Genomic DNA, 18,463 nt, shown 5'->3' with positions numbered 1-18,463 from the left:
AAATATTTCCTGCACTCGCAGATGTTTAAAATTCTCAATGAAGTATTCAATAGTGGGAAGCTGAGGCGGATGGCAAACTGTCCCCAAGATGGCAAGGTTGATAGGTCATCACCAGAAAAATTTGGACTGCAGAGGGAGAGATTTATTTGGTCCCCACACTTCATAATGAAGATTGTAAGAACAATGTAGGAAAGGAAATGAGGGAAGGTCGATTATACAGACAGGCTTTTAAAATCAAAATCAGGCTTGAACTGCAGAAAAGTTAAAACATGGAAGAGCGTTTACAAAATAATTAAGCTGGCCCCATTTTATGGTGAATTCTTTCCTTTCAGGTATTGATCCAGCTCCCCAGTGATTGTCACAGTTGGGTCTGTCCCCACCACTAACCCTAACAGTGCACTCCAAGTCCTAACCACGTGCTGTGTAAAGACAAATACTTTTCTGTGACTTGACTCCTTCACTCTGTTCTTTTGTTTTTAACTCTTCTACCATTGGAACAAGCTTCTCCACATTTATTCAGTTTTGACCTTCATGATTTGGAGAAATGTAGATATTTCAGAGGGTGATAATGGGGCAGAAAACAGAGATTGTATTAAATGTTTATTTTTAAAATGAGATATTGCTTAACAGAGAGTCAAAGTAGTCATACTGGCTTAGTGTAATGAGTGAACAAAATTTGATACACGCAGCACAATTTTGGATCATCTCCAGATTCTTCATCATCATATATGCCATGTCGTATGATGTAGACAACCATGGTCCTATGGCAATTTTTTTTGCAGAATTGGTTTGCCATTGCATTCTTCTGGGCAGTGTCTTTATAAGATGGGTGACCTGGCGTCAGTAGTCGCATAACCAGGACTTGTGATATACACCGACTGCTCATACAACCATCCACCACCCGCTCCCATGGCTTCAAGTGACCCTGATTGGAGGATGAACAGGTGTTACACCTTGCCCACGGGTGACTGGCAGGCTAGCGGAGTGAAGGAGCGCCTTACACCTCCTTTGGTAGAGATGTATCTCCACTCCACCACCTATCTCCAGTTTAAGGATGCTGAAATGAGGAATACCAACCAGGTGTGCACTGGAACAACCAAAAATTAAACTCCTCTTCCTGTCCCATGATCCTCTCATATCCCTTTTGCCAATCACCTGTCTAGCTCTTGGCTCCATCCCTCCCCCTCCTGTCTTCTCCTATCATTTTGGATCTCCCTCTCCCCCTCCCACTTTCAAATCTCTTACTAGCTCTTCTTTCAGTTAGTCCTGACAAAGGGTCTCGGCCTGAAACGTCGACTGTACCTCTTCCTGGAGATGCTGCCTGGCCTGCAGCGTTCACCAGCAACTTTGATGTGTGTTGCAAGAATTAAGCTAGCAGTGGTATTATAAGAACTTTGGCAGAGCCAAAGTGAGGGGAATCGAAGTATGGGGAGGATCTGGAAATGAGTAGTTTAACAGAGATGTGTGTGTGTGGATCCTGAGAAGCTCCCTCCGGATACGCTGTGACATCAAGACAGTCAGCCTCAGGCATTTGCCAAGGAGAATCATGGAGCTGATGACAAGGTTTATGCAGGACATTGACTTTGCTTTTCCAATTTTAGATGATGGAAAATATCTACTCATCCAGTAATGAAGGTAAGCCAATCTAAATGACAACTTAGAGACAGAAACACAAGGAAATCTGCAGACACTGGAAATTCAAGTAACACACACAAAATGCTGGTGAACGCAGCGGGTCAGGCAGCATCTATAGGAAGAGGTACAGTTGACATTTCGGGCCGAGACCCTTTGTCAAAGGGTCTCGGCCCGAAACGTTGACCATACCTCTTCCTATAGATGCTGCCTGACCTGCTGCGTTCCACCAGCATTTTGTGTGTGTTACTTAGAGACAGAAGAAGGGTTGACAATGGTGATGGTGAACTTGTGCAGGTGTGGAAATTGATACAATCGTTCCTGATAATGATATTGAGTGGCCAGCATTTTGAGGAGGGAGATAAATCTAGATCACAGCAGTCTCCAGAGGAAACTGGCAATTCTCTGGCTTTAGCTGGAATCAAGTAACTGTAGCTGCCAGATGGTGGATTGGTGTTGGAGGTCAGCGTGGTCTACTGTACATTCTGAGTAGCAACTATCATCAAAAATATCAAAATTCTAATATATGCTTCTAGATCAATCAATTCACTGAGTGAGTCAGTCAGCAACTAACTGTGCTACAAACGCTAAATTTTTGAGCAATGATTTCAAATTGGCGCCATGGTAGCATTGTGGTTAGCAGGACACTATTGCAGCTCGGGGCGTCAGAGTTTGGAGTTCGATTCCGACGTCGTCTGTAAGGAGTTTGCACATCCTTGCCATAGAGTATATGGGTGCTCCAGTTTCCTCCCACAGTCCAAAGGTGTGCAGGCTAGTAGGTTAATTGGTCATTGTAAATTATCCCATGATGATGCTAGGTTTAATTGGGAGGTCGCTGGGTGGTGCGGCTCAAAGGACATTCTGAGTCGGATTTCAATAAATAAATCAAAATAACACAGGCAGTGTGTTGTGTTCAATATTTCATATTCTTTGAGATATAGATCTAATCTCTTCAGGCAAAAGATGCTTCTTGGAGCTTCTGAAGTTATAAATACTGTCTTTGAGTTTGGGTTACTGGTGAGCACTATTGATCAAGAATAGGAAGTGAAATGAGAAAGCTTAACACACCGAATATCCTTTTCTAAGTTTGATTAATAAAGCAAGAACTCATTTCTAACATCCCTTAGCCTTTTATGTTGGTTTTCCATTTTAACAGTGTGTGCTGTCGAAAGGAGGAAAATACGAGAAATATTGAGAGATACAGAAAGGAATAATGAAAGAAAAAGTAGATTCAAGTTGTAGTAATGGAAGGGCAAATAAAAAATCATAATAATCTAACAACTTGTAGGACTTTGTTTACTTTTTCCAATTGGCTTTTAAGTATTTAGTCTGTAGTTAATGTTTACTCTGGTTAGTTTTTCAGTTCTGCTCTGTGGACTATGGTGCCTGGGAACAGTGGTGTCCTTCTGCTGCGCCTAATGGCCCAGATCATGCTCATTTTCAGTCAGCAGCTCTGTAGAGCTCCACTGAATTATATCCTTGGGTGAGTAAGTGCATTCCTTGCAACGGTGCGACAACACAGAAGCTGCTTCTGGCTTTCCAATTACAGAAGCAGACATGAACGAGCTTTGATAACTATGACAGTCATGACAGCGAGGCTGGACTTTGATGTATCCTGCAGGACCACACTGGAGGAGAAGAGGTGGAGAGGGTCAGTACACTTAAAACTCCTGGGTGTTACTATTTCAGAGGACCTGGCCTGGACCCTGCACGTCAATGTAATTGCAAAGAAAACACGCAGCGCCTCTACTTTCTTAGGGGTCTGCGGAGATTCAGCATGACATCAAAAATCTCTATAGATGTGTATTGGAGAGTGTATTGCCTGGCTGCATCACAGCAATGTACGGGAACACCAATGCCTTTGAACGGAAAATCCTACAAAAGGTAGTGGATTCAGTCCAGGGCATCACAGGTAAAGCCCTCCCAACCATTGAACACATCTACCCGAAACAGGAGGAAAGCAGTGTCCATCGTGGTAGATCTTCACCACCCTGGACATGCTCTTTTCTCATTGCTGCCTTCAGGTAGAAGGTACAAGAGCCTCAGGACTCACACCACCAGGTTTAAGAACAGCTACTACCCCTCAACCATCAGGCTCTTGAACAAAAGGGAATAAGTACACTCACTTGCCCCATCATTGAAGTGTTCCAACAACCAATGATCTCACTTTAAGGACTTTTTATTTCATGTTCTCATTCTTTATTGCTATTTATTTATATCTGTATTTGCACAGTTTGTTGTTTTCTGCACTCTGGTTGATCTTTCTTTGAATCTTGTTATAGTTACTATTCTATAGAGTTGCTGCAGGAAAAAGAATATCGGGGTCGTATGTGGGTGACATACATGTACTTGGATAACAAAATTTACTTTGAACTTTGATACAAAAGGATTGTCTAGCCACGGGAATCAAATGGGTAGGTAGGCGAGCTGATTCAGCACAAATCATGCTGTTGTCAAAAGGAGTTCTGCAAAGAGAAGTAACGGTGTATTGCAACAACAGTGAATGCATCAATCATGATTGGAATTCAGTAACCATACATTTATTACAAATTGAAAATGGGTTCACATCAAGTGTGTCAGCAACCAAAACTATACTCAAGAACCTTTTCTCGCACAGTTATAGCATCTCATCAACGTGGTACAAGGTGATGCTCCTTAATAGGAAGAATGAGAAGGAATAATATAGAATAAAGGATATTGTTCTACGATGAGTGCAGAAGCAGAGGGACCAGGGATATGGGTGCACAAGCATCGAATGTGGCAGGGTAGGTTGAGAAAGCAGCTGATAAGGGACACACAATTCTGAACTTAAATCAACAAAGGAACAGAGTATACATCATGGAAGTCATGCTAAACCTTTATAAAACAGTGATCCAGCCCCAAGGGAAATATAGTGTTCAACTCTAGTTGCCTCTGTCTGAAAAAACTGTGAAGATATTACAAAGGGTCCAGAGAAGATATTCAAGAATAGTTCCTGGGGTGATGTTATATGGATAGATCCGAGGCTAGGACTGCCTTCTTAGGAGAAGCATGACAGAAGATTGAATAAAAATACATAAACTGGCGAGAGGCAGGGACTGAGTAGATAATGGAAGGCTCCCCACTAGCAGATGGTCTTGGACTAGAGATCACAGGTAAACAATATAAAGGTGAATTAAATTCAAAGTGCAATAAAGAGAATGTTTTTTTTTAAAGAATTCAGTGTGTGGTTAGAATCAGGAATCCACTGCTTGTAAAGTGGGTGAGGAAGGTTCCATTGAGGCCTTGAAAAGAATATATATTTATGGAACTAGTGAACTGCTCTAGGAGAGAGATGATTATGGACTCCTGCCCTAAAAGCATTCAATGATTTCCAATGGAAAAGCAGAGCTATTGTTACATGACCATGCTATGGTATTAATGGATTAAAGTGGAGAACAACATTAGAATTAATGGCTTTTCTTAACACTGAAGTGGAGCGCTCTGATACATTAAAATGGAAATACATTGTAACAGCAGCTTCACTTCACCTGGTATTTCCTTTCTCTGCAAGTGAAGTTGCCGAAGGTCTTTGCTGCCTATTAACAGCTTTTCTCATAAAGCTTTTTGTCCACTTCATTCTTGCAACAGAGTCTGATGAGCTATTTGCAATGTTAGCACTTTTTACACTCTTCACATTTAAACTCCTGCCACCATCCACTGCGTACCCAAGTCCTCCCTGGAACCTTGCTGCCATCTTTGTTCTTGCCTGCTTTGTTAAAAAAGAGTGAAGCTTGAGCAAGGTTGTAATAACAGAATAAAAGACAAGCTTATAAATAAAGCAAGTGATTTGACTTTGCAAAATATGACACTTGTAGGAGCAGCACCCCAATATTAAATCTGGGAATTAAAAGCTTCTCTGTGTAGCAATGAGAGCAAGTAGCATATAGCTCTAGTTCGGATCTGATTAGTGTTAAGATCCTTACCCTTGGTAACTTCCCGGTATTTGCATGGAGAAGATGAATAAGTGGTGTAATGAAAGTGGTCAAGATGATAAGGTAGATGGAGGAAAATTATATCCTCCAGTGTGACAGTCTTGAACAAAGGGGTGCAATGTTCAAATCTGAGCTCAGACATCAGTGAAATTAAGAGCTAGTGAAATCTAGAACAGTCTCCCACATGAGATCATTAAAGCCAGATCAATGAAATATCTTACAACAGAATTTGTTCACAGAGAATATTAAGAGATCATAAAGTTAAAGCAAGAATAGACAAATTCCACTAAGAACCCGAAAAGGCTTGGAAGCTAATGGGAGCTACCATCAGGCAGGTGGTACACAGAAATCTTATGTCCCACACAACTAGATTCTTCCTTTCAACCTTTCTATTCTTGAAGCAATAGGCAAAACCCTAATCACCACAGATTCACAACACTATGACTACTTTGCAATAAAATTGACTTTTTTTGTTCTAATTGTGTTGTTTCTTCTAAAAATTGTGTACAATTTGTTTTTTATTGTGAATGCTGCTTTTATAGTGCTACGTACCTCCAATGTTACTGCAAGTACCTTTTTCATTGCATCCATGCATACATGTACTTCTGAACATGAAATAAACTTGGCTTTAAATAAGCTAGCTTGCTGTGTTTCAAGGAATCTGAGAACTTGAATGAGGCAGCTCAGTGTATCACATCTACAATGGCTGCTTTGAAAGAACTATCCAATTGCAGTGCCATTCCCGTGCTATTTCCTCCTAGCCTAGCAAATGTATTGCAATGTATTCGGGGGGGGGGGGGTCACAGTCCATTATTCATTGTACTTCACTAGCTCCTTTACATTCTTGCCTCCCTAAACAATAATTTGTTAGCCAACAGGCAGCTGAACAATTATCATTGGTTTTACACACCAGCCAAAGTTGAGGTTCATAACTGATGGGGCAACAGCTTATTTAAAGTAACTTGGCATAAAAGAATGACGGGACTGGAAGTACAGCAATGCATGAGCAAGCCAAAATTCCAACAGTTCAGATGAGTGGGTAACCGTAAATAATCTATCTTTTTTAAAAATGGTGTATTAAAGTAACATCCAGATGTTTCCTCTACAGTGTTATGTGCAGTGTGGGAATAATCCAAATTCCACTGTGATTTTTATTTAATCTCAAAACAGGGTGTAAAATTGCAATTACCAGAAACAAGATCAAAATACAGGTTATGGCCAGAAAATCAAAGGACTTGTCACCCTTCTCAAATTGCAGCCTTTTCTTCCTTCAAATATTATTTTGCCAAAAAAAGCAAGAACAGAGGACTTTACAGAATTCCCAAGATTTTAGTAAGAAGTAGGATTAGAGGGCAATGTATACAAGCCAACTGGTAAAGAGCTGGGAGAAAAACTGCAAACCACAAGACCATTGGAAATGGCAAATAGAAAAAGATGATATGAGAACCACTCAGCAAATCACGAAGAGAAACGATGACCCTCATCAAAAATGGACAAGAACAATTTTAGAGACTGCGGGGAGGGTGGAAAGAACAGAATCCCCAGCAGTGTGCAAACCAATGTTTTCTGCTCTATTGATACTTCCCACACCAATGCATTAAGGTGTCTTTCTTTTTTCTTGCCCATGGTTTCCTCTCTACTGATCGGTCAGGGCTCTTCACCTGCACTTCCTCTACCTCCTGCACTTCCACTCTCGTTCATTCTCCACCGAACAGACAAGCATAGAGGATCCCCTATCCTCACCTTCAATCTCACCATTACAATATTAATCTGCTACAAGATTTAACTGCAAATGTGTTCCCCTTTCCTGTCAACATTCCAAACGGATTCCTCCTTCTTGTGATGCCCGATCCATTCTTCCACTTCCACCAACACTCCTCTTCTCACAGCTGATTCCTATGTAAACACAGGAACCACTACATCTGCCCTTTTACGTGTCACTTCCTTTACTACCATGCGGAGGTCAAGTCCTTCCAAGTGAGGCAGCAATTCACCTGCACTTCTTCCTTTTTAGCATATTAGCTTCAATGCCCTTGACATTGCCCTCACTCTAATGGAGACACCAAACACAGCTTGGGGACTACTTTGCAGAGTACCCATGTTCACTCCCCAGGGGTGGCCCCAAGTTTCCAATTCTCTTTCACTTTAATCGTCCATCCCACTCTGATCCGTATGCTTGCCCTCCTACTTTGCTCTGACAACGCTCAATGGAAAGTTGATAAGTGATGCCTCAACTTTTATCATGGTGGTCTGCAGTGCTCAAGACTTAGTATTCAGATAATCAACACTTGGCACCATAGGGGTATAGCTAGTCAAGGTGCTATTACACATCTGCGGTGAACCAGTTTCAATCCTGCCCTTCGCGTGGAGCTTGGTCATTCTCCTCATCACCACGTAGGTTTCTTCCGAGTGCTTTCCTTCCACATCCCATAATGTGGAGTACAGGAGGGAGACTTACATTTTGGCTGAGCGGTGTCATAACAACAATCTCTCACTCAATGTCAGCAAGACCAAGGAAGTGACTGTAGACCTCAGTAGAGGGAAACTGGGTGTCCATGAGTCAGTCCTCATCGGGGGATCAGAGGTGGAGAGGGTCAGCAACTTTAAATTCCTGGGTGTCACTATTTCAGAGGATCTGTCCTGGACCCAGCATGCAGGTGTAATTGCAAAGAAAGCACAGTAGTGCCTCTACTTCCTTAGTAGTCTGCAGAGATTCAGCATGACTTCAAAAACTTTGACAAACTTCTATAGATGTGCAGTGGAGTATGTACTGACTGGCTACATCACAGCCTGGTATGGAAACACCAATGCCTTTGAACGGAAAAGTAGTGGACTCAGCACGGTATATCATGGGTAAAGTCCTCCCAGCCATTGAGCACATCTACATGAAATGCCGTCCTAGGAAAGCAGCATCCTCCATCAGCGATCCCACCACCCAGGCCGTGCTCTTTTCTCATTGCTGCCATCAGGTAGAAGGAACAAGAGCCTCAGGACTTGCACCACCAGGTTCAAGAACAGTTACTACCCCTCAACCATCAGACTCTTCAACAAAAGGGAATAACTACACTCACTTGCCCCATCATTGAGATGTTTCCCACAAACAATGATCTCACTTTAAGGACACTTTATCTCATGTTCTCGTTATTTATTGCTATTTATTTATATTTGCATTTGCACAGTTTGTTGTCTTCTGCACTCTGGTTGGTCTTTCATTAATTCTGTTACAGTTACTATTCTGTAGATTTGCTGAATATGCCCATAGGAAAATGAATCTCAGAGTTGCATATGGTGACATACATGTACTCTAATAGTAAAACTTACTTTGAACTTTGCAGGTTAGTGTGATAATTAAACACTGTAAACTCTCCTAGTCTGTGGTGAGTGATAGAATCTGGAGGAAGTTTGCAGAGAATGAAGTGGGATGAGGGTAGATGGGTGCTTGACGGTCAGCACAGACTCAACAGATTGAAAGACTTTCTGATCTGATGGTGCACTACATTTTTTGGAGCTATTGCAGATTATTCTGCATTGTTGGAAAGTGTATGGTCATGCATTTTGGTGGAAGAAATAAATGGGCAGACTATTATCTAGATGGGGAGAGAATTCAAAATGCAGAGATGCAAAGGGACTTGGGAGTCCTTGTGCAGGATACCCTAAAGGTTGAGTCAGTTGTGAAGAAGGCGAATGCAATGTTGGCATTCATTTTTAGAGGTATAGAATATAAGAGCAGGGATGTGATGTTGAGGCTCTATAAGGCATTTGTGAGACCACAGTTAGAGTATTGTGTGGAGTTTTGGGCTCCTTATTTTAGAAAGGATATCCTGACATTGGAGAGGGTTCAGAGAAGATTCACGAGAATGACTCCAGGAATGAAAGGGTTACCGTATGAGGAACGTCTGGCAGTTCTTGGGCTGTATTCCCTGGAGTTCAGGAGAATGAGGGGGTATCTCAAAGAAACGTTCCAAATGTTTAAAGGCCTGAACAGATTAGATGTGGCAAAGTTATTTCCAATGGTAGGGGATTCTAGGACAAGAGGATTGAAGGATGTCCATTTAGAACTGAGATGCGGAGAAATTACTTTAGTCAGAGGGCGGTAAATCAGTGGAATTTGTTGCCACGAGTGGCAGTGGTGGCCAAATATTTAAGGCAGAGATAGATAGGTTCTTGATTAGCCGGGGCATCAAAGGGTTTGGGGTGAAGGCAGGGGAGTGGGGATGACTGGAAGAATTGGATCAGCCCATGATTGAATGGCGGAGCAGACTCAATGGGCCAAATGGCCTACTTCTGCTCCTATATCTTATGGTCTTATGGTCTCCTAGCAACAGTTTTTAAGGAAGAAATTGCTTCATTACTTTGGTTTGAAACCATCATGAACATTCCAGTCACTCTTCTCTACAACCTAAAGAGCTTGTTTTCCCACATTTCCATTTTTGATGAAGGGCTCTTGACTTGAAAGATAAATTCCCCTGTATGACATTTGAGCTACCAAGTGCTCTTAACATTTTGTGTTTGTGTTTTGGATTTCTAGTGTCGACACTTTTTTTTTGCTAAAATGAGCAGAATATATTATGAAAGTAGTCTTGGATTAGAGTGTAGAATTGTTAATTAACAGAGCACTTGTAAAAATAGATATGACTGGGTAAACCCAACAAGGATTTATGAAAGGGAAATCATCTTTGATGAATATGAAGAGCCATTTAACACAGAGTCGGATAGGTATGAGAAGTATCAGTGGACATGATACAGTATTTAAATATTTAAAAGCAGGTAATGGACGACAGTACATGAGGTTATTACAGATTAGGGCTCATGAGTCTTAAAGTAACATTAATAATAGTTTATGCATAACAAGAATGGGTGTCATTTTCAGGGAGGCAAACTATAACTACTGGGCTACCAATAACATCAGCACATGGACCTTGGCTAGTTATATAACCTTTTACTTAGCTGATAGAACCTGGTATAACACGTCCAACTTGTTAATGATATAAAACCAGCTGGAAAACTAAACCAAGGGGTAAGAAAGTATAAAAATAGATTAATTGACTGGATAAAAAAATTGTAACACAGTGAGTATAATAGAGAGCAATGTTGAAAAAAAAGTAAAGTGGACGCTTTAAATCAGAATGGTGGGAAAATGACGGATGTTTATATACACAAAAATCTGGATGTTCTGGGAGAGAAATCGCAGAAAATTAGACCATAAGACAAAGGAGCAGAAGTAGACCATTCAGCCCATCGAGTCTGCTCCGCCATTTTATCATGAGCTGATCCATTTTATCCTATTTAGTCCCACTGCCCCGCCTTCTCACCATAACCTTTGATGCCCTGGCTACTCAGATACCTATCAATCTCTGCCTTAAGTACACCCAATGACTTGGCCTCCACTGCTGCCCATGGCAACAAATTCCATAGATTCACCACCCTCTGACTAAAAAAATTTCATCGCATTTCTGTTCTGAAAGAGCGCCCTTCAATCCTGAAGTCATGCCCTCTCGTACTAGACTCCCCCATCATGGGAAACAACTTTGCCACATCCACTCTGTCCATGCCTTTTAACATTCGAAATGTTTCTATGAGGTCTCCCCTCATTCTTCTAAACTCCAACGAATACAGTCCAAGAGCGGACAAACGTTCCTCATATGTTAACGCTCTCATTCCCGGAATCATTCTAGTGAATCTTCTCTGTACCCTCTCTAACGTCAGCACATCCTTTCTTAAATAAGGAGCCCAAAACTGCCCACAGTACTCCAAGTGAGGTTTCACCAGCGCCTTATAGACCCTCAACATCATATCCCTGCTCCTATACTCTATTCCTCTAGAAATGAATGCCAACATTGCATTCGCCTTCTTCACTACTGACTCAACTTGGAGGTTAACTTTAAGGGAATCCTGTACGACGACTCCCAAGTCCTGTTGCATCTCAGAACTTCCAATTCTTTCCCCATTTAAATAATAGTCTGCCCGTTTATTTTTTCTGCCAAAGTGCATAACCATACACTTTCCAACATTGTACTTCATTTGCCACTTCTCTGCCCATTCTTCCAATCTATCCAAGTCTCTCTGCAGACTCTCCGTTTCCTCAGCACTACCAGCCCCTCCACCTATCTTCGTATCGTCAGCAAACTTAGCCACAAAGCCATCTATTCCATAATCCAAATTGTTGATGTACAATGTAAAAAGAAGCGGCCCCAACACTGATCCCTGTGGAACACCACTGGTAACCGGCAGCCAACCAGAATAGGATCCTTTTATTCCCACTCTCTGTTTCCTGCCAATCAGCCAAAGCTCTATCCATGTATGTAACTTTCCTGTAATTCCATAAGGCTCTTATCTTGTTAAGTAGCCTCATGTGTGGCACCTTGTCAAAGGCCTTCTGAAAATCCAAATATACAACATCCACTGCATCTCCCTTGTCTAGCCTACTGGTAATTTCCTCAAAAAATTGTAATAGGTTTGTCAGGCAGGATTTTCCTTTAAGGAATCCATGCTGAGTTCTGCCTATCTTGTCATATACCTCCAGGTACTCTGTAACCTCATCCTTGACAATCAACTCCAACAACTTTCCAACCACCGACGTCAAGCTAACAGGTCTATAATTTCGTTTTTGCTTCCTTGCCCCCTTCTTAAATAGTGGAGTGACATTTGCAATCTTCCAGTCTTCCGGAACCATGCCAGAATCTATCGACTTTTGAAAGATCATCGCTAATGCCTCCGCAATCTCCACAGCTACTTCCTTCAGAACATCTGGTCCAGGAGATTTATCTACCTTTAGCCTATTCAGCTTCCTGAGTACTTTCTCTGTCGTAATTGTGACTGCGCACACTTCTCTTCCCTGCCACCCTTGAGTGTCTGGTATCCTGCTGTCTTCCTCAGTGAAGACTGATGCAAAATACTTGTTCAGTTCCTCTGCCATCTCCTCATCTCCCATTACAATTTCTCCAGTATCATTTTCTATCGGTCCTATATCTACTCTCACCTGTCTTTTACTCTTTATATACTTGAAAAAGCTTTTAGTATCCTCTTTAATATTATTTGCTAGTTTCCTTTCATAGTTAATCTTTTCTCTCTTAATGACCTTCTTGGTTTCCTTTTGTAAGGTTTTAAAAACTTCCCAATCCTCTGTCTTCCCACTAATTTTTGCTTCCTTGTATGCCCTCTCTTTTGCTTTAACTTTGGCTTTGACTTCTCTTGTCAACCACGGTTACATCCTTTTTCCACTCGAAAATTTCTTCTTTTTTGGAATATACCTGTCTTGCACATTCCTCATTTCTCGCATAAACTCCAGCCACTGCTGCTCTGCCGTCTTTCCCACCAGTGTCTCTTTCCAGTCAACTTTGGCCAGTTCCTCTCTCATGCCACTGTAATTTCCTTTACTCCACTGAAACACCGACACATCAGATTTCGGCTTCTCTTTTTCTAATTTCACAGTGAACTCAATCATGTTATGATCACTGCCTCCTAAGGGTTCCTTCACCTCAATCTCTCCAATCACCTCCGGTTCATTACACAATACCCAATCCAGTACAGCTGATCCCCTAGTGGGCTCAACAACAAGCTGTTCTAAAAAGCCATCTCGCAGACATTCTACAAATTCTCTCTCTCGAGATCCAGTGCTGACCTGATTTTTCCAATCTACTCGCATGGTAAAATCTCCCACAATTATCATAACACTGCCCTTCTGACAAGCCTTTTCTATTTCCAGTTGTAATTTGTAGTCCACATCCCTGCAGCTGCTTGGAGGCCTATAAATAACTGCCGTCAGGGTCCTTTTACCCCTGCTATTCCTTAGCTCAACCCATAAAGATTCTGCACCTTCCGATCCTATATCACCTCTTTCTAATGATTTAATATCATTTCTTACCAATAAAGCCACGCCTCCCCCTCTGCCTACCTTCCTATCCTTCCAATACACCGTGTATCCTTGGACGTTCAGCTCCCAGAGACATGCATCCTTTAGCCAGGTCTCAATGATGGCCACAATATCATACCTGCCAATCTGTAGCTGTACAACAAGATCATCCACCTTATTCCTTATGCTGCGTGCATTTAAGTACAACACCTTAAGACCAGTATTTGATACTTTTTGCTTTGATTTCACTGCAACTTTATTGCACTGCAACTCATCCCAATGGCTACACATTTTGACAAAATTGACTTGCAAGTGTGACAAACAGTTAGTAAAGCAAATGTCTTTATTACAAGAGAATTTAAACAAAATAGGAGTTTTAAATGCCTTTAATAGGGTCCTGGGTTGAAACCAGATATGCCGTTCAGTTTTAACCCAAGGAAGAAAATACTCTTCAAAGTTGGCACAGTTGACGTTGTCCAATCTCTTTCCTGGGACTGGGAGAATTGACCTTGGAGTTAAGATCAAGTTGGCAGGATCTACATTCCCTGATGTTTAGAAAAGTTGGAGAAGTTCACACTTAAACTTGTAAAATTCTTAAAGGGCTTGGCAGGGAACATTCTCCGAACACGGATTCCTGCTTAGAATTTAGGACAGAAATAAAATGAAATCTGTTTGATTTTCCATAAGTTTGTGGTGATTATACAATGGATATGTTGAAGACTAATCAGATTTTTAGATAATAGCATGATGAATGGACATATAGATACTACAACTATGTGCAATTGAAATAGATAACCACCTGCAATTTTATCAGATGTTTGAATGGAGAAATGGCCTGCTCATACCTTATGCTGTTTTCTTCGGTAATATATTTCAATCATCCGCTCAGCTGGATCATTGTAAATCTGCACTATGCTGCAATTTGCAACAGGCCATATTAGAAACTATAGTATGAATTCAGTAAATTTAGTTCGCAGATCAACATGCACCAAGTGGTTTAGTATTTTAATCTGTCAGAAAATGCATTGTCTTTTTTCCCTTCTTCATTAATTTGTATGTGGATATTTATTTATTTGGGGCTGCATAACCAAGTACAACAAAAAAAAAATAGGTGCAAGAGTCAACTTATGTGAGACTGTGTTTACCAAATACTACTCTGCTCACTAAACTGTGGTAAAGGGAACATCTTCATTTACTTATTATAAATTATGCATTGGGATAAACCACAACACCAGCAGAAACATATAATATTCACAGTAAAATTTTCTTAAAAACTCTGTCATCACATACTGTTTGGAACTTGGTTATTAATGGTCCATTGTATTGTCTCAAAGGCGGGCTGTCCTCAGCTTCACTGCTGTCCAAGCCAGTATTATTTGAATCTGTACCTGCTGATCCTTCTGCAGAACTTTGCATATTTTTTCTAAAAAAAAATAGAAACAGATCTTCTTGCAGATTTCCACTCAACTATTTTTCTTCCAGTATTTAAAAGTAAAACAGTTAGGATTTTATTTTATTTACATACAAATGTACCTTAGTACATTGTGCTGTATTTTTGTTATGAAAAGAGCAAAGTCGAAACATGCAAACCTTGTTGTGCAGGTTTCTGAAAGACCAGATTTTCTTCCTTTTCTATTTCCTATACATTTTTCTTTATGCGTCATATTATCACGATTCCCAGTCCTGTAACCCCTGAAACAAAATGTGAAAATATTGTATATTGTGAAATTCACATTTGACAAATTCTGGTATCATACTACACACACAAAGCCACCCACCTAACCCCCCCCATGTTTTGAAAGAAACACATCTCTTAATGGATTTCTAATATTTTGGTCACTGCAATAATTTTTTTTAACTATATAAATAAGGACATAAATAATCTTCCAGAAATAGTAGGGGACAGAGGGTCCAGTGAGATGGAGGAACTGAGCGAAATACATGTTAGTAGGGAAGTGGTGTAAGGTAAATTGAAGGGATTAAAGGCAGATAAATCCCCAGGGCCAGATGGTCTGCATCCCAGAGTGCTTAAGAAAGTAGCCCAAGAAATAGTGGATGCATTAGTGATAATTTTTCAAATCTCGTTAGATTCTGGACTAGTTCTTGAGGATTGGAGGGTGGCTAATGTAACCCCACGTTTTAAAAAAGGAGGGAGAGAGAAACCGGGGAATTATAGACCGGTTAGCCTAACGTCGGTGGTGGGGAACTGCTGGAGTCAGTTGTCAAAGATGTGATAACAGCACATTTGGAAAGCAGTGAAATCATCGAACAAAGTCAGCATGGATTTGTGAAAGGAAAATCATGTCTGACGAATCTCATTGAATTTTTTGAGGATGTAACTAGTAGAGTGGATAGGGGAGAACCAGTGGATGTGGTATATTTGGATTTTCAAAAGGCTTTTGACAAGGTCCCACACAGGAGATTAGTGTGCAAACTTAAAGCACACGGTATTGGGGGTAAGGTATTGATGTGGATAGAGAATTGGTTAGCAGACAGGAAGCAAAGAGTGGGAATAAACGGGACCTTTTCAGAATGGCAGGCAGTGACTAGTGGGGTACCGCAAGGCTCAGTGCTGGGACCCCAGTTGTTTACAATATATATTAATGACTTGGATGAGGGAATTAAATGCAGCATCTCCAAGTTTGCGGATGACACGAAGCTGGGCGGCAGCATTAGCTGTGAGGAGGATGCTAAGAGGATGCAGGATGACTTGGATAGGTTGGGTGAGTGGGCAAATTCATGGCAGATGCAATTTAATGTGGATAAATGTGAAGTTATCCACTTTGGTGGCAAAAATAGGAAAACAGATTATTATCTGAATGGTGGCCGATTAGGAAAAGGGGAGGTGCAACAAGACCTGGGTGTCATTATACACCAGTCATTGAAAGTGGGCATGCAGGTACAGCAGGCGGTGAAAAAGGCGAATGGTACGCTGGCATTTATAGCGAGAGGATTCGAGTACAGGAGCAGGGAGGTACTACTGCAGTTGTACAAGGCCTTGGTGAGACCACACCTGGAGTATTGTGTGCAGTTTTGGTCCCCTAATCTGAGGAAAGACATCCTTGCCATAGAGGGAGTACAAAGAAGGTTCAACAGATTGATTCCTGGGATGGCAGGACTTTCATATGAAGAAAGACTGGATGAACTGGGCTTGTACTCGTTGGAATTTAGAAGATTGAGGGGGGATCTGATTGAAACGTATAAAATCCTAAAGGGATTGGACAGGCTTGATGCAGGGGGATTGTTCCCGATGTTGGGGAAGTCCAGAACAAGGGGTCACAGTTTGAGGATAAGGGGGAAGCCTTTTAGGACTGAGATTAGGAAAAACTTCTTCACACAGAGAGTGGTGAATCTGTGGAATTCTCTGCCACAGGAAACAGTTGAGGCCAGTTCATTGGCTATATTTAAGAGGGAGTTAGATATGGCCTTTGTGGCTACTGGGATCAGGGGGTATGGAGGGAAGGCTGGTGCAGGGTTCTGAGTTGGATGATCAGCCATGATCATAATAAATGGCGGTGCAGGCTCGAAGGGCCGAATGGCCTTCTCCTGCACCTATTTTCTATGTTTCTATGTTTCTATATGCTGATGAATGTTTTTTAAAAAATCAAAGTTTATTTTCAAGCTTTGTGTTTCTTATATTACTTTAAAAACAGCTTTTTTTTTGTCTTCTAGTACTTCAGATGTTGGCCTTGTTACAGCTGAGATGATATATCAAATCCTTAAGCTTAATATCTCAAATTTCCTTACAACAAAGGAGGCTGCACTACACTTTAATCCTACGTGCTCTCATTTATTCTTCCCCACATCTTCTCTCCTCAGTTCTCATCCACCCATCTAAAACAGGAACAACTTAGTGACCAAATAACCTACCAATAGGTCTTTGGGATGTGCGTGGAAACAGATGCACAAAAGGGAAAACTAAGGACTTACAGGAAGAATGTCAAAGTTCAAAGTAAATGGAGAAATTTCACATGGACAGCACCCAAGATCTGAAATGTGGCTGTAAGAGCATGACAACAAACTTGCCTGCTGCTGTCTCACAGTGCTGCCAGTAAAAAGACTGTTCAATAAACGTTACTTTTCATTATAAATTTAGTGATTGCCTTTAATTTGTTGATTAACCAACCTAATATCAAAAACTATAATCCAATTGAGTATGTTAAATTATTAATAAAAGTTCTCATATTTTCAGGGCCTAAGTTTACACTTACCAGTACATAAGCTAAACACAATAAGAGCACTGTGCATTAATTATTGAAATCAAATGAAGGCAAATGTGAAAAAAGTAATGGACTTTAATGTTGAAAGATAACAGAATTAAAAATAATTTCTGGTTTAAGATACAAAGGCTAGTAAGGTAAATATTTAAACATCCCTGAAAGCAAAACATTGAGAACTCTGATCTATTTTCAGATTCAGTATAAGAGATGAAATTTCTTACCTTATTGCCAATGGCAGATTGCTAGGTATGGGAACATATTCCCTCTGCCAATGAAATCCATTCAACTTAAGAGTTTTCTTCCTCGCCATGAAGTAGTCAGCAATATGAGAAATTGGCACTTGCTGCTCTTTTACGTCATTCTCTTGAACAACAGCAGAGTTGATTTTTGGAAGATGTGGGATGGTCGTGTGCATGTTGGTTCTGTTTTCTGGAACACCATTAGGAGGATACTTTGATGTAGCCAATAAGTCATCTAAAACATGTGCTTTTATATTTAAAAAGTTGTGGAAAAAAACAAGATCTGTGTTTCTTATTCCTACTTGGAAGCATACCTTTTATTCCCACAATCTCCAGAGGAATTAAAAATGTTGCAATTCTGCCCATTTTCCTTAGCAATGAATTGGTAATTCTGCCCAGAATTGCACTGGAATATTTTTCTTGGTGAATTTTCATACTTGCCACAACATTAAAATGTTTTATTTTATATTAAATTTTCAAGTTTTTGACTCATTAGAAAACCATTCTGGCTGTAAAGAAGCTCCCAAGCCCAGTTCCCACTCCAAGCTCACAGCCTGCATTATTCTT

The 18,463-nt window shown here is 40.8% G+C and overlaps 1 protein-coding gene across 5 annotated transcripts in view; it reads right to left on the bottom strand.

The window, feature by feature from the left end:
* LOC134352320 (uncharacterized) overlaps positions 1-18,463 on the bottom strand; it is a 32,110-nt gene that overhangs the window by 5,123 nt on the left and 8,524 nt on the right. For 4 of the 5 annotated variants that reach the window (XM_063059618.1, XM_063059616.1, XM_063059619.1 and 1 more), the window contains 4 exons: positions 17,879-18,086; positions 15,028-15,129; positions 14,728-14,860; positions 5,142-5,362 (listed from right to left, as the gene is read on the bottom strand). In XM_063059618.1, the coding sequence (XP_062915688.1) occupies positions 5,142-5,362; positions 14,728-14,860; positions 15,028-15,129; positions 17,879-18,086 (664 nt within the window). The remainder of the gene's footprint in view (positions 1-5,141; positions 5,363-14,727; positions 14,861-15,027; positions 15,130-17,878; positions 18,087-18,463) is intronic. The other variant, XM_063059617.1, reaches the window with a different exon arrangement.

The sequence above is a fragment of the Mobula hypostoma genome, chromosome 9 (assembly GCF_963921235.1).
Source record: "Mobula hypostoma chromosome 9, sMobHyp1.1, whole genome shotgun sequence".
Classification (NCBI taxonomy): Eukaryota; Metazoa; Chordata; class Chondrichthyes; order Myliobatiformes; family Myliobatidae; genus Mobula; species Mobula hypostoma.
Note: the sequence above shows the minus strand (reverse complement) of the source record. Positions and strands in the feature narration are given on the sequence as shown.